Raw genomic sequence first — 13275 nt, 5'->3', positions numbered from 1 at the left:
TTTGAAAATACGGTAGCTAAATAATTTAAAGACAACTTTGGAAACCTTTCATTTCTTATCATTTTAAGGGGAACAGTCACAAATACAGCAGTTTTGAGTGGCAGTGGTTTCAAAATTATTTAGCTCTAGTCAGCATTTCTCGTTATTTATCTTAAAATTTTTATTTAGCCAAAATACTATTTATAATATATATAATAATTTACAGCAGAATATATATATGCTTCAATAACGTTGCATGTTTTTGTAGTAATAGATAATTGTCTTCCAGTGTGATTCTTTGAAAATTATGCGTGTAGGTCCAAATAATGACCTTAATTCCAGCACACTCCAGAGGACAGTTTTCAGCCTAAAAATGAACAGCCACTATTCTACATGCCCTCCCGGGGACAAAGTTATTTAAACAAGTCTAAAAATTTTTTGTATATAAATTAATTATTAGGTTTTTTTAAAAAATAAATTTATTTATTTATTTATTTTTCCCCAAAGCCCCAGTAGATAGTTGTATGTCATAGTTGCACAGCCTTTTAGTTGCTGTATGTGGGATGCGGCCTCAGCATGGCCGGAGAAGCGATGCGTCGGTACCCGCCTGGGATCCGAACCCAGGCCGCCAGCAGCAGAGCGCGTGCACTTAACCACTAAGCCTCGGGGCCTGCCCTAATTATTAGGTTTTAAAATGTAAACAGAATACTATGCAATTTTAGAGCTGAAAGAGACGTTCCACATATTCCAGTTGAACAGACCTTCTGAGTATTTTGGTTGAATGATCTCTTTTTACAAAAGAAGAAATCAAGTCCTAGAAAGATAAAGGGATATGCTCAAGCCCTTAGGAGATTACTGGCTTGCCCGAAGGCATCCTAGTAAATAAGTAAGGTGAGAACATAGACCAGTGTCCAGGTGGCCACTTGTGCATTTAATTTAAAAATTTTGTCATCACAGAGTAAAGATTCAGCAAACGTGGTTTTCCATATGAACCCTTTTAAAGATGGAGAACAAATAGAATTTTTTCTTCTACCACCACGGGGAAGTATTTCTATCTGAAATTTGGCTAAATAGAGTTCAGTTCCAAAATGTTTTTATATCAGCAGGGAAATTCTACTAGAAATGTTTATATGGACCAACGGTAGTTGAAATTTAGGTGATCCTAATAGCTGGGCCACTTGGTGTGCATTTGTCTCCCCAGGTGTTGCTCTGTTGCCGTTCGTGGATGAGCGAAGGCTGCGAGCTGCCCTAGAAGAGGTATACCCAGACCTCACTCCACAAGAGAGTAAGAATCATACTTCCACTTGGTCGACATTGAGTCTGTGTAATAGAGACTTTACATTTCCTTGTAAAATTAGACCTTTTTTTTTCATTTGTCAAATTTCCCATAAAGGGGGCATAAATCATTGATTTGACTTCTTTATGACAAAAGTTAAGTTTGCTTCTTAAAATTTATTATCCATAAGTTGCATAGTAATTAAATAAAATTTTTTAACTTACAAGTGTTTGTTAAATTTATTAAAAAGCAATACTTCAAGAATATCTTCTGACTTTTTTATTCTTTTTTTTTTTTTTTTTTGGTGAGGAAGATTAACCCTGAGCTAACATCTGTTGCCAGTCCTCCTCTTTTTGCTGAGCACGATTGGCCCTGGGCTAACATTCGTGCCCATCTTCCTCTACTTTATACGTGGGACACCCGCCACAGCATGGCTTGATAAGTGGTGCATAGGTCTGCGCCCAGGATCCGAGACTGTGAAACCCTGGGCCACCAAAGTGGAGTGTGCTAATTTAACCACTACAGCACCCGGCAGGCCCAAGACTTTGATTCTTGTATAATATGCATACACAAAAGTATTTTTGCATGTTGGGAGGGTATTATTAATTTCCTTCATCTCCCTTCTTCCCTTCATCCCCACCAAATAACAATAACTTTGCTTGAAAGGTTAGGTTGAAACAAAAGCATTTGCCCTCATATTGCTAACTTGAAATGTTATTTTACACAAAAAGTGGCATTTTGTCGTTAATACTGACAGTTAAAAGTATTGGGAAATTGTAAAGCTGGGCTTTGTTGGAAAATTTATTTAATACTAGTATAATAAACCTATAGAAATAATTATGAACCATCCATAGAATAATCTTTGTTATTAGATGATGCAATTTATTTGTATTTCCTCAGAGAATGTCTATATGTTTCTTATAGTAAGAAATTAAGTTCTGTATAAATAAGAAAACTTTGTCCCTTATCTTGCAAGACTATATTCAGGTATCTTTTAGGGATAATTTTTTCTGATAGTCATTGATCTTCGAAACTTTATTGTCAAAGCTTTGTTTTTTCTACAGAGATGCATCACACGTTTAGGTCTATTATTTTTTGTAAACTTTATAATTAAGTTTTTAAAATTTAGGTGCTTCCTATTTTACTCTCATAAAAGTTGCTTTTGTAGGTATAATTGTTAGATCTTCATTCTTTTCTTACTTTCCCCCAGCTAGAAGAAATAGTCTTGGAGGCGATGTCTTATTTGTGGGGAAACATCACCCACTGCACGACTTCATTTTAGAGCTGTATCAGACAGGTTCCACAGAGGTATGGTCTTTTTTGCCATCATGAAGTGTTTTCAGTTAGTATAATTATTTGGTTAATTAATTGAGAATGCATTTAAAAATTTTTGGTAAAGTAGAAAAAAAATTTACCATTTTAACTGTTTTTAAGTATATAAAATTCTATGGCATTAAGTCCATTCACGATGTTGTGCAACCATCACCACTATCCATTTCCAGAACTTTTTCATCTTCCCAGATAGAAACTGTATACCCATTAAACAATATTAAACAATACTTCTCCATTCTCCGCTCCTCCCAGCCTCTAGTAATCTCTCTTCTATTTGCTGTCCCTGTGAATTTGCCTCTTCTTGGTACCTCATATAAGTAGAATCATGCAATATTTGTCCTCTTGTATCTGGCTTATTTCACTTAGCATAATGTATTCAGGGTACATCCATGTTGTAGCATGTGTCAGAATTTCATTCCTTTTATGGCTGAATAATACTCCATTTTGTGTACATACGCCATTTTGTTTATCCATTCATCTGTTGATGAGAACTTGGGTTGTTTCCACTTTCTGGCTATTAAGAATAATGCTACTGTAAACATCGGTGTCCAAGTATATGTTTGAGTCCCTGATTTCCATTCTTTTGGATATATAATCAGGAATGCATTTTTCCACAGCCAGTGGGTGTACCACCTGAACTATGTCATGGGATTCCAGGAAAGTTTTCTTTGGATGAAGAAGCCATTCTTCCAGATCAGTAAGCATTCATTTGTGTATAATTGGGTCAACTAGGAGGAAGTTTAGTTAGCATCTTTTTCCTTGTTGCCTAAATGTTTTACTTTCTAATAATAGTGAGGAAACAAAATAACAACAACAGAAATCTGCTGGGCTAAAAAAGACTTGGCATCAAAGCCCAGCTCTTCAGCATAGTAGCTCTGTCAGAGCTGTGACATGTCTGAGCTGTGACATGTCTGACAGAGCTACTATGTTAAAGAACTGGGCTTTGATGCCAAGTGCAGGGAGCCCTGGAGGTCCCTAGGGAGATCCACAAGGTCAAAACTATTTCCATAATAATACTAAGATGTTATGATCTTATTTCCTTTTGTTGCTCTCTTTCTTTCTTGAATGTACAGTGGAGTTTTCCAGAGGCTAAATGTAATGTGATATCTCAAGGGACTGAATCAGAAGCAGATAAGAGAATCCATCTATTAAGATAGATATCAAGCCAGATATTAAAAAAATTTTCAAAAATGTAAAACAATGACACTTCTCATTTATTTTTGTTTTACTTTGTAAAATAGTTTTTCTTAAAAAAATGTTTTGTTGACTAAATATCTGTGTATGTTGTGTAATCTATTACTGTTATCTTTAAATTAGTATTTTTAAAAGATTTTCAGATTTCTTAATTAATTTCTTAATTTTCAATTAAAATTAACCTTAATTTTTAATAGGTAAATACTGATTGACATAACCAACATAAACAAAAGCTCTTTGAGGTCCTCAGTTTTTAAGAGTGTAAGGGGGTTCTGAGATCAGAGTTTGAGAACTGCTGCTCAAGGGTATATATCGAGGAATAGAATTTTGCTAATGAAAGATGTATCTTCATCTTTTCTGGATAATGTCGGGTGGTTTTCCAAAGTGATTACACTATTTTAGAATTTCAGTGACTGTTTGTGAGACATCTTGTTGCTGTACATTCTTGCAAACCCTTGAAATTGTCACTACCTTAGTTTTTGTCAATCTAGTGGATGCCTATTGGCACCATGTGGTTTACAGTTGTGTTTCTCTGATTCCTAATGAAATTGAATGCCATATGGTATATTTATTAACCGTTTGGTTTTCCTCATTTATGAAGTACCTATTCTCTTTTTCTATTCACTTGTCTGTTCCCCCAACCCCTCCTCATGGTTTGTTGGTATTCTTTACAAATTCTGGTATGAGCCCTTTGCCCATAATAATTTTCTGTTAATGAGCTTACAAACAAGGAAGATGGGGTCCTTTTTTAAAGATATAAATGATCATATTTTGTTGGTGCATTTTAATGATTTCTCTTTCCTAAAGCAACATCTTACTTCCACTTAGCAAAAAGGTTACAATTTACGAATAGATAATTCTTCTCTTCTTTCTCTTTAGAATAGTGTGTTCTCCTGTTCCCGTGTTACGGGATCTGACACAGAATGCTGCAGTCAGGTCAGTTTTCCAAAATACGTGACATTCGCCCAAAACACAGCTCTGAGCTTGCAAATAAGTTTAAGAAGACCTCCGATTCCCAAGGAAAGGGCAGCTATTATTCCAGCAGTGCTTTGAGATTGGAGAGTCCCTGTATTGCAGACCTCAGAGCAGAGCCTCTTGACTTTAAATTATGTGTATTGTTAAGGTTAGTGATTTAACAAGCTTGTTTCTCAGCTTTCTGGTTTCCCCTGACAACTTCCAATTCTTCCGGGATTAGGAAAGTGGGAGGTAGGAAGTAGGAGTTTCTGGGGATAGTTTGCTATATAGGAGCAAACAGACCTCTACACCCCAGAGGCCCACACAGCGTCACTGTATTATAACAGGCTGTTTTCATTATGTTATAGCTGTGGCCCTGCAGAGTTTAAAAAGCAGACTGTTATATACTTGATCTTGGTTAAGTTGAGATAGAATGAATTTGTGGAAATTTTTATCAATAATTATTATAAACTTAAAGGGCTAATTTCTGCTATCTGAATAACTTATAGTTCATTTCTTCAATGGTAATAGCATTTTCTATTGAGCAAAAATAATGTAAAATATAATATGACTTTAGAATAAAAATAACAAACTTACTCATTTGTGTAATTACTGTATATAATTACTAATCTTGATGGCAGGGTTTATGTTGTCATTTTCTTCAATCTTTAGGCAAGACTAAGGCAAACACATTCTAGTAATTCAAGTGTTTCATAGAAGCCTGCTTGGGAAGGCTATTCCTGAATCCTCCTTTCCCACTCATTATTGCTTTCACTCTCAAGAAATAGTTTAGATTTTACTTAGATTTCTCATTGTGAAGTATAGGCATATTTATTTTCCTGTCTTTAATGGATTTAGATAGCAACTGCGATTCTAGAAAGTCTTTTATTTCAAGAAAACTGTGGGGAATTTGGAAAATCTTCCTAGATGAGTTGCTTTTATTTATCTTTACACACAATTTTGTTTATCTTGACACATAATTTGTCCTGGCTCTTTGTGTTTGGGCTCTTTTGTTGAGGGTGGAGTTCAGAATTGTAAGCTGTGCTCCTACACCCGTCACAAACAGTCTGGTTCTGACAGATCCAGTGTGGACACTGCCTATTAATGCTTGGGGTCTGTGGCTGGCAGTGGTGCTGCGGCCCAGTTAATCCCACTGGTTCCCTCTTTGGATTGTCACTTGTTTGCTTGTGCTCCTCAATTTTTCTGCATGTTTTCGAGGGCCTTCCTCCCCAGCCCTTTGGAAATGGTTAATTCTACTTAACTTTCTAATTAGTTAGAGAGACTTGTCCAAGGGAAGAGTTACAAAATTGACAGGTCCTGGAGTTTTTGTTTGTATGATGTTATTGTTGTTGGTTTTTTTCCTGAGCCTGAAGGGGCCTGTGGTATTATTTCACGTCCACTGTGTTCACAAGATTGTTAAATTTATAAAACAAATCCCAGGTCTAGGTGCATATTTAGGTATATAATGAAAATAACTTCATAATAAAATTGATCTGAGTTAATTTCCGAGATTTTTGAAAGACCAAAGTTAACTTTGACTTTATGAGGGATTTTCAGTGTTTTCTCTGAGGGGTAAAGTTGAGGCTGAGATCCAGTTTACTGCAGTTTTTTGTGTGTTTGTTTAGAGGCTTATACATCCCAGTGTTGTGTTTGCTTTATAAACGAAAATCTGAGAATGCAGCCTCCAGTGCCAGTTGCCAGTTATTTCTCTCTCTTTTGACTCCTGGCATTTTTTTCCCTTCTCTGTTTGCATATGGTATTCCATTCCATATTTGAGAAGTTGTTTCCTCAGGTTGAATTTAGGTGGGTTCTTCCCATTACATTAAGTCTTATCTGTAGTGTTGAGAAAGTATATTATAGACGTTATTGAAGTGTCTTAAGTTCACAGAAGGATCCTTCGAGCATACAGTCGGCTGTAACCTAGGAGATCTTTTTTTCTCTAATTCTGATTCCATAAATCATTCAATGTGTTAGTAACTCCACTTTGAATAGAACTGAGCTATCTCCCTTACTTTTCCTCATCCTGCTCTTCACCATTGTAATTTGCTTAGACATAATATTTTTAGAATAATTCTTTGTTAACTTTTACTATATAAAACCTGCATACGATTTTAAAATTACAGAAGAGTTATCTTCCCAGTGCAGCAAGCACAATTTTCTGTTCATCTGGAGGAGTACACACGCGCGCACACACGTACACCCCTTTGTTCTACCTCAAACTCAGTGCTCCAGACTGACGTCTTTGTCCTGTGCCCGTCCCCAGTTCTCCTTGCCAGTCTCTCCTTTGTGTCCCTGGGCCTCCTGTTTCCCCAGTTGCCCAGACTTGGGAGCCCATTATATGCTTTGGCTTCTCGCTCTACGTTACTCCCTTTGTCTACAGCACTGTTGTGGAGTATTTTTTTCTTTCACATTATGTTTCGTGTGTGGCTCTTCCCAGTGAGCCTGTGTTGTGTCTTCTTCTCCTGAATGACTGTGGTGACCTCGCAGCGGTTTTATTTGAGTCCACCTGCCCCCTGAGTCTGTTGGCTTGTCTTTCTCAAACACGACTGGCCCTCGGAAATCTTTGGCTGCTCTGTAGTGCTGGTGCAATTACACTCGTTTGCTTTTTCAAGGAAGGCCTTTTATAATGTGGCAGAGCCATAGCTCTGTGTCTGAATCCCCACAGTTCTTCAAGGACGCTTGTTCCTTGCTACCCAGGTGGGTCCCTTCGGTATCCCATTGACCTCTATGCCTTCCTCCCATTGTTTGGAATGTTCTTCCCCTTTGTAGCCTTCATTGCTTTTCTCATCTTCTAAAAGGTAATCTATGATTTGTGTCATCTTTATATTAGTTATTTTCGTCAGTAGCATTGTTAGGTTTTTCTTTTTCTCTCATAGCACCCAGCATAGTTTTAAATCCATGTAAAAGCTCATTTGTTCATAGTGTTGGAACCAGTGTTTGCTAAAGTCTTCTAAGAGCCTAAACTTATTTCTTCAGAGGAGTGTTTTCAAACTTTCTGTAGTCACCTTTGGATGAATCAGGCAAAGGACAGAATGTTTCATCTCTTCAGGGAGATTTTTAAAACATGTCATGTGTGTGAAGATAGATTTTTCATATGACCGTTACTGCAGTGTGTGTGAGGCTCGTGGTTGCCCAGCAGATGACTGAGACCCAGACGCCTGCAGGAGGCGGAGCACATGCAGCAGGAACAGACTCGATGGTTGACAGCACTTGGGGGAGTTGAACTGTCCCTGCGTGTAACTCTTCACAGGACGCCGAGCTGCTTGACCTCTTCTCATAAAATGTCGGAAAATGCACCTTAAGTTTAGATAACCTCTACTACTCGATAACACCCCAGAAATTAATGATTCCATCTGTATGATAGTGTACATTTGAGTGGTAATTCAGGGAGCTCACCTGCTTGCACTTTAAATGCCAAACCATTTCCTCCTGACTCTCTGATATATATATATATATATATATATATATATATATATATATATATATATTTGTGTGTGTGAGGAAGATCAGCCCTGAGCTAACATCCGTGCTAATCCTCCTCTTTTTGCTGAGGAAGACCGGTTCTGAGCTAACATCTACGGCCAATCCTCCTCCTTTTTTTTTCCCCCAAAGCCCCAGTAGATAGTTGTACATCATAGTTGCACATCCCTCTAGTTGCTGTATGTGGGATGTGGCCTCAGCATGGCCTGAGAAGCAGTGCATCGGTGCGCGCCCAGATCTGAGCCCGGCCGCCTGTAGCAGAGCACGCGCACTTAACCGCTAAGCCACGGGCCGGCCCCTGACAGTCTGATATTGATGATAGGAGGAAAAGCCCAAGAAGATGAGTAAGTTGCTTCGTGTTGTGAATGCAATGATTTAGGGATGCAGCAAAATTTAGTTGAATGAGAACACCTTCCAGAAGTAGGCAAATCTGATACTTACCTAATTCACTGACCAAGAACTAATCACAACCGCTTTGAGTCTCAGTTTCCTCACCTGTTAAGTGGGGACACAGGAATAAACCCTACTTCAAATGTGGATACTGAGTGTCAAATGGAATATTATATACAAAGTGTTTACCACAGAGCCTGGACATAGGAAACGGCAAGTGAGAACTGCTGGCACCACTGCTGTTAATATTATGGATGTCAATATTAATAATTATAATGATGATTGTCTTAAATAGTTTTCTGTTGTTGTCTCTTGATTTCCCATGGAGAGAGGTGTACACACATTTCCCCATCAGCAGGAGTTCAGCACCCCACTCACTGTGTAGGTGTGCCATATCCATGGGGGTTGAGCCCTGCAGACACAGCCACAATCATAGCTGGGGTCCCATAGCCAAAAGGATACAGAAGCCTCTTCTTGAGTCTTTTTGTGCTGGTGTAGTTGGCCACTTTGAGGTTCCTAACGGTGAGGAGGAGCTGCTGTCCTTCGAGGAGCATCCAGGTGAAGGAGGCCAAGTAGAGCTAGTGCAACACCCTTGCGATGATGGAGCACAGCACCTGGAGGGGAGGGGAGAGTCACTGGAGTGCTTGATGGGCACAAAGAGCACACCACCTGCTACTCCTCAGGGCTGTCTCGGGACACATTTAGTGGGAGAAGTTTGCTTAGCCTTCTTTGAATGTCCTTCTTTTGTTTAGATTTGTTGGCAAATAAATCTAGGATGTAATTTTATTCCCACTGTAGCATCACATTTGAACTACTGAAGAGAGATATAAACTTAGAAACAGTAAATTTACAAATAAATTTCACAATTTATATTTGTAACTATAAAATATTGACACAGGACAAGGAAAGTATTCAATGTGTTAGAGGTTTAAGAACTAAAATAATCCCCGTTGTCTGCCTCCTTAGGTGGGCTGGCATTGAGTCTGAAGTCTTCTTCTAGAAAGACGTGATTCCTGCCCCAACTACAAAGGTTTACAAAAACCCACTCTTCTGGAAAACTTGTGGCCAGCTAATCCCCCTGTGTGTCTCATTCCTATCACACTTGATCATTGTTTGAAATGTTTCATTTATTATTTTCCATGCTCTCATTCCCACATGACTGCATGTTTCCTCAGCCCAGACCCAACCACTTTGTGCCTCACTTCCCTCAAAACTGTTTCCCTGGCCCTGTGAATTTCCTGCCACATCTTTACTGAACTCTCCTCCAGCTCCTTGATTTTCCTCAAATCTGATTCTCCTTTGGAGATGCTACTTCGCCTGCATCTGTCTTAAGTAGATATCTCTTCCATGTAGACTATGCGCCTTAGGGTCTAAAAGTGGGTCAGTTCTCTTTTTACTCATTAACACAATTTCCTGTCTATTATTCCTGCACAGAAAATCCTGCCATCCAGCTCCAGCTGTGTCATCCTTCACTCTTTCTTATGCTTGGCACTTCCTAATTACTGAGTGACTCCTGTTATGCTTTTACAATTTGAGTGCCTGCCCAGTTTCTGCCATTGTCCTGGATAAATTCAGTATCCAATGCCTTGGCTTCTAAATTTCTTGACCTCTTACCTACAATGATCTACATTTCACTTTGAACGCCTAATTCCACAGCCACACCATACTCCTTGCCATTAAATTCAGACATTCTTCTTTCTAAACTTGTCCTTCCAGGTTTTTAAACGTGCAGTGACACCAAACATCCTTGTTCTTAAACTTTGCCAAGACATCGGGCTGGATCCTTGTGCTTTCTCCACACTAGTCTATTCCTTCTTTTGTTCATCTCCTTCCCTGTCTCTCCTAGACCTCAACTTATACTGCTTCAGCCAGTCTATGCAATTATCTTCAACTCCCTTGCTTTTTTTTTTTTTAATTTTTTGTTTATTGCAGTAACATTGGTTTATAACATTGTAAAAATTTCAGGTGTACATATTGTATTTCTATTTCTGCATAGATTACATCATGTTCCCCACCAAAATACTAATTACAACCCATCACCACACACATGTACCGAATTATCCCTTTCACCCTCCTCCCTCCCCCCTTCCCCTCTGGTAACCACCAATCCAATCTCTGTCCCTATGTGTTTGTTTATTGTTGTTATTATCTACTACTTAATGAAGGAAATCATACGGTATTTGACCTTCTCCCTCTGACTTATTTCACTTTGCATTATACCCTCAATGTCCATCCATGTTGTCACAAATGGCTGGATTTCATCGTTTCTTATGGCTGAGTAGTATTCCATTGTGTATATATACCACATCTTCTTTATCCATTCGTCCCTTGATGGGCACTACAATGAGATATCACCTCACGCCCGTCAGAATGGCTATAATAAACAAGACAGGAAACAACATGTGTTGGAGAGGATGTGGAGAGAAGGGAACTCGCATACACTGCTGGTGGGAGTGCAAACTGGTGCAGCCACTATGGAAAACAGTATGGAGATTCCTCAAAAAATCAAGGATAGAACTACCATATGATCCAGCTATTCCACTGTTGGGTATTTATCCAAAGAACTTGAAAACACCAATTTGTAAAGGTACATGCACCCCTGTGTTCATTGCAACTCCCTTGCTTTTTAATTCTTTTATGAAACTCAGTTGGTAAAACTCTATTACCAGATAAGCCTAACTTTCTGCCTCCTTTATTCCGATTAAGATACTGCCTAAGAACTAAAATAAGGTATAGTTTTTTATGGTCTCTGACTAAAATGTGTTAATGCTGTGTAGAAATTCTTCTACATTTCCTTTTTCTTTTCTGTTTTTTGTTTGTTTATTGTGGTAACATTGGTTTATAACATTGTATAAATTTCAGGTGTATCTCATTATACTTCTATTTCTGCATGGATTCCATCATGTTCACATGTTCACCACCCAAATACTAATTACAATCCATCACCACAGACATGTGCCTAATTATCCCTTTCGCCCTCCTCCCTGCGCCTTTCCCCTCTGGTAACCACCAATCCAATCCCTGTCTCTATGTGTTTGTTTGTTGTTGTTATTGTCTACTACTTAATGAGTGAGATCATACGGTATTTGACCTTCTGCCTCTGACTTATTTCACTTTGCATAATACCCTCAATGTCCATCCATGCTGTCATAAATGGCTGGATTTCTTCATTTCTTATGGCTGAGTAGTATTCCAGTGTGTATATATACGACATCTTCTTTATCCATTCGTCCCTTGATGGGCACTTAGGTTGCTTCCAAGTCTTGGCTATTGTGAATAATGTTGCAGTGAACACAGGGGTGCATGTATCTTTACGCATTGGTGTTTTCACGTTCTTTGGATAAACCCAGCAGTGGAATAGCTGGATCATATGGTAGTTCTAGCCTTAATATTTTGAGGAATCTCCATACTGTTTTCCATAGTGGCTGCACCAGTTTGCACTCCCACCAGCAGTGTATGACACTTCCCTTCTCTCCACATCTTCTCCAACACTTGTTGTTTCCTGTCTTGTTGATTATAGCCATTCTGACGGGCGTGAGGTGATATCTCATTGTAGTTTTGATTTGCATTTCCCTGATAGTTAATGATGTTGAACATCTTTTCATGTGCCTGTTAGCCATCTGTATATCTTCTTTGGAGAAATGTCTGTTCAGGTCTTTTGCCAATTTTTTAATTGGGTTTTTAGTTTTTTTGTTGTTGAGATGCATGAGTTCTTTATATATTTTGGAGATTAACCCCTTATCAGATGGATGGTTTGCTAATATCTTCTCCCAATAGTTAGGTTGTCTTTTTGTTTTGTTGGTGGTTCACTTTGCAGTGCAAAAGATTTTTAGTTTGATGTAGTCCCATTTCCCCAGTACCCTCCAAAGTGAAAACCTCATTTTTGTTCTCTATCCTGCCTCTTAGTCTTGCTTGGGTCCCCCTGTCTATTTTTAGTCATGGTTCTTCTCTTGGGCACCTTCTTAAATGCATTTAGATATTATCAAGTCTCTTTCATTTTACTAAAACCAAATACCTCGCTGGTCTCAAGTTCTGCTCCAGGTTCATCCCAGTCTCTTCCTCCCTCTTCAAGTGTGCTACCTTCTCCTTTTCCCTCTTCCCTCCACAACCCATTCGGTCCTCAGCCCTCCCCCAGTACCACCTGGCTTCTGCCTTACTACTGCTCTTAAACAGCTTTCACCAAATTCACCAATGGTCACTTTTGGATTTGACCAGTAGAAACCTTTCAAGCTTTATTGTCTTGAACCATTGCAATATTTGAAACTTAAAACTCTTCTCTCCCTGGCTATGCTATCTCTATCTTTTTTTTTGCTTTGTTTTGCCTGTCCTTCAGAATTTCATCCTCAATACCCTTCTCATTCTGCATCATTATTCCCAAGAGTTTTCATCCTCTCCCTGGTTTCCATTACCTCCAGTTGGTGTGCTAATTATTTCCAGGTGTATTCTTGCCTGAGCACTAGATCTGTAGAGGGAATTGTCCTCTAACCACTTCAGTTTGGATATGCCAAGGATATCTCAACATGTCTCAAAGGGATCTGATCTAATGAGCTCCTTACACTGTATTCTGTGAACAGGACAATCATCCATCCATTCCGTTGGCCAAACCAGCATTCTGGGTGTCACTCCTGATAACTTCCCCAACCTCATCCTCCACATCCCAGCAGTGAGTA

The 13275-nt window shown here is 38.8% G+C and overlaps 1 protein-coding gene across 1 annotated transcript in view; it reads left to right on the top strand.

Moving 5' to 3' along the window:
• The window catches only part of LOC147911374 (5'-3' exoribonuclease 2-like), a 171690-nt gene that overhangs the window by 39583 nt on the left and 118832 nt on the right, over window positions 1-13275 (top strand). Inside the window, exons 22-25 of the mRNA XM_087428022.1 lie at window positions 1181-1264; window positions 2466-2563; window positions 3205-3284; window positions 4661-4717. Coding sequence (XP_087284148.1) covers window positions 1181-1264; window positions 2466-2563; window positions 3205-3284; window positions 4661-4717 — 319 coding nt within the window. The remainder of the gene's footprint in view (window positions 1-1180; window positions 1265-2465; window positions 2564-3204; window positions 3285-4660; window positions 4718-13275) is intronic.

The sequence above is a fragment of the Ceratotherium simum genome, unplaced genomic scaffold, assembly GCF_057802395.1.
Source record: "Ceratotherium simum simum isolate JZ-2026a unplaced genomic scaffold, ASM5780239v1 HiC_scaffold_43, whole genome shotgun sequence".
In the NCBI taxonomy this organism is placed as follows: Eukaryota; Metazoa; Chordata; class Mammalia; order Perissodactyla; family Rhinocerotidae; genus Ceratotherium; species Ceratotherium simum.
This window is presented reverse-complemented; position numbering and strand designations above follow the sequence as displayed.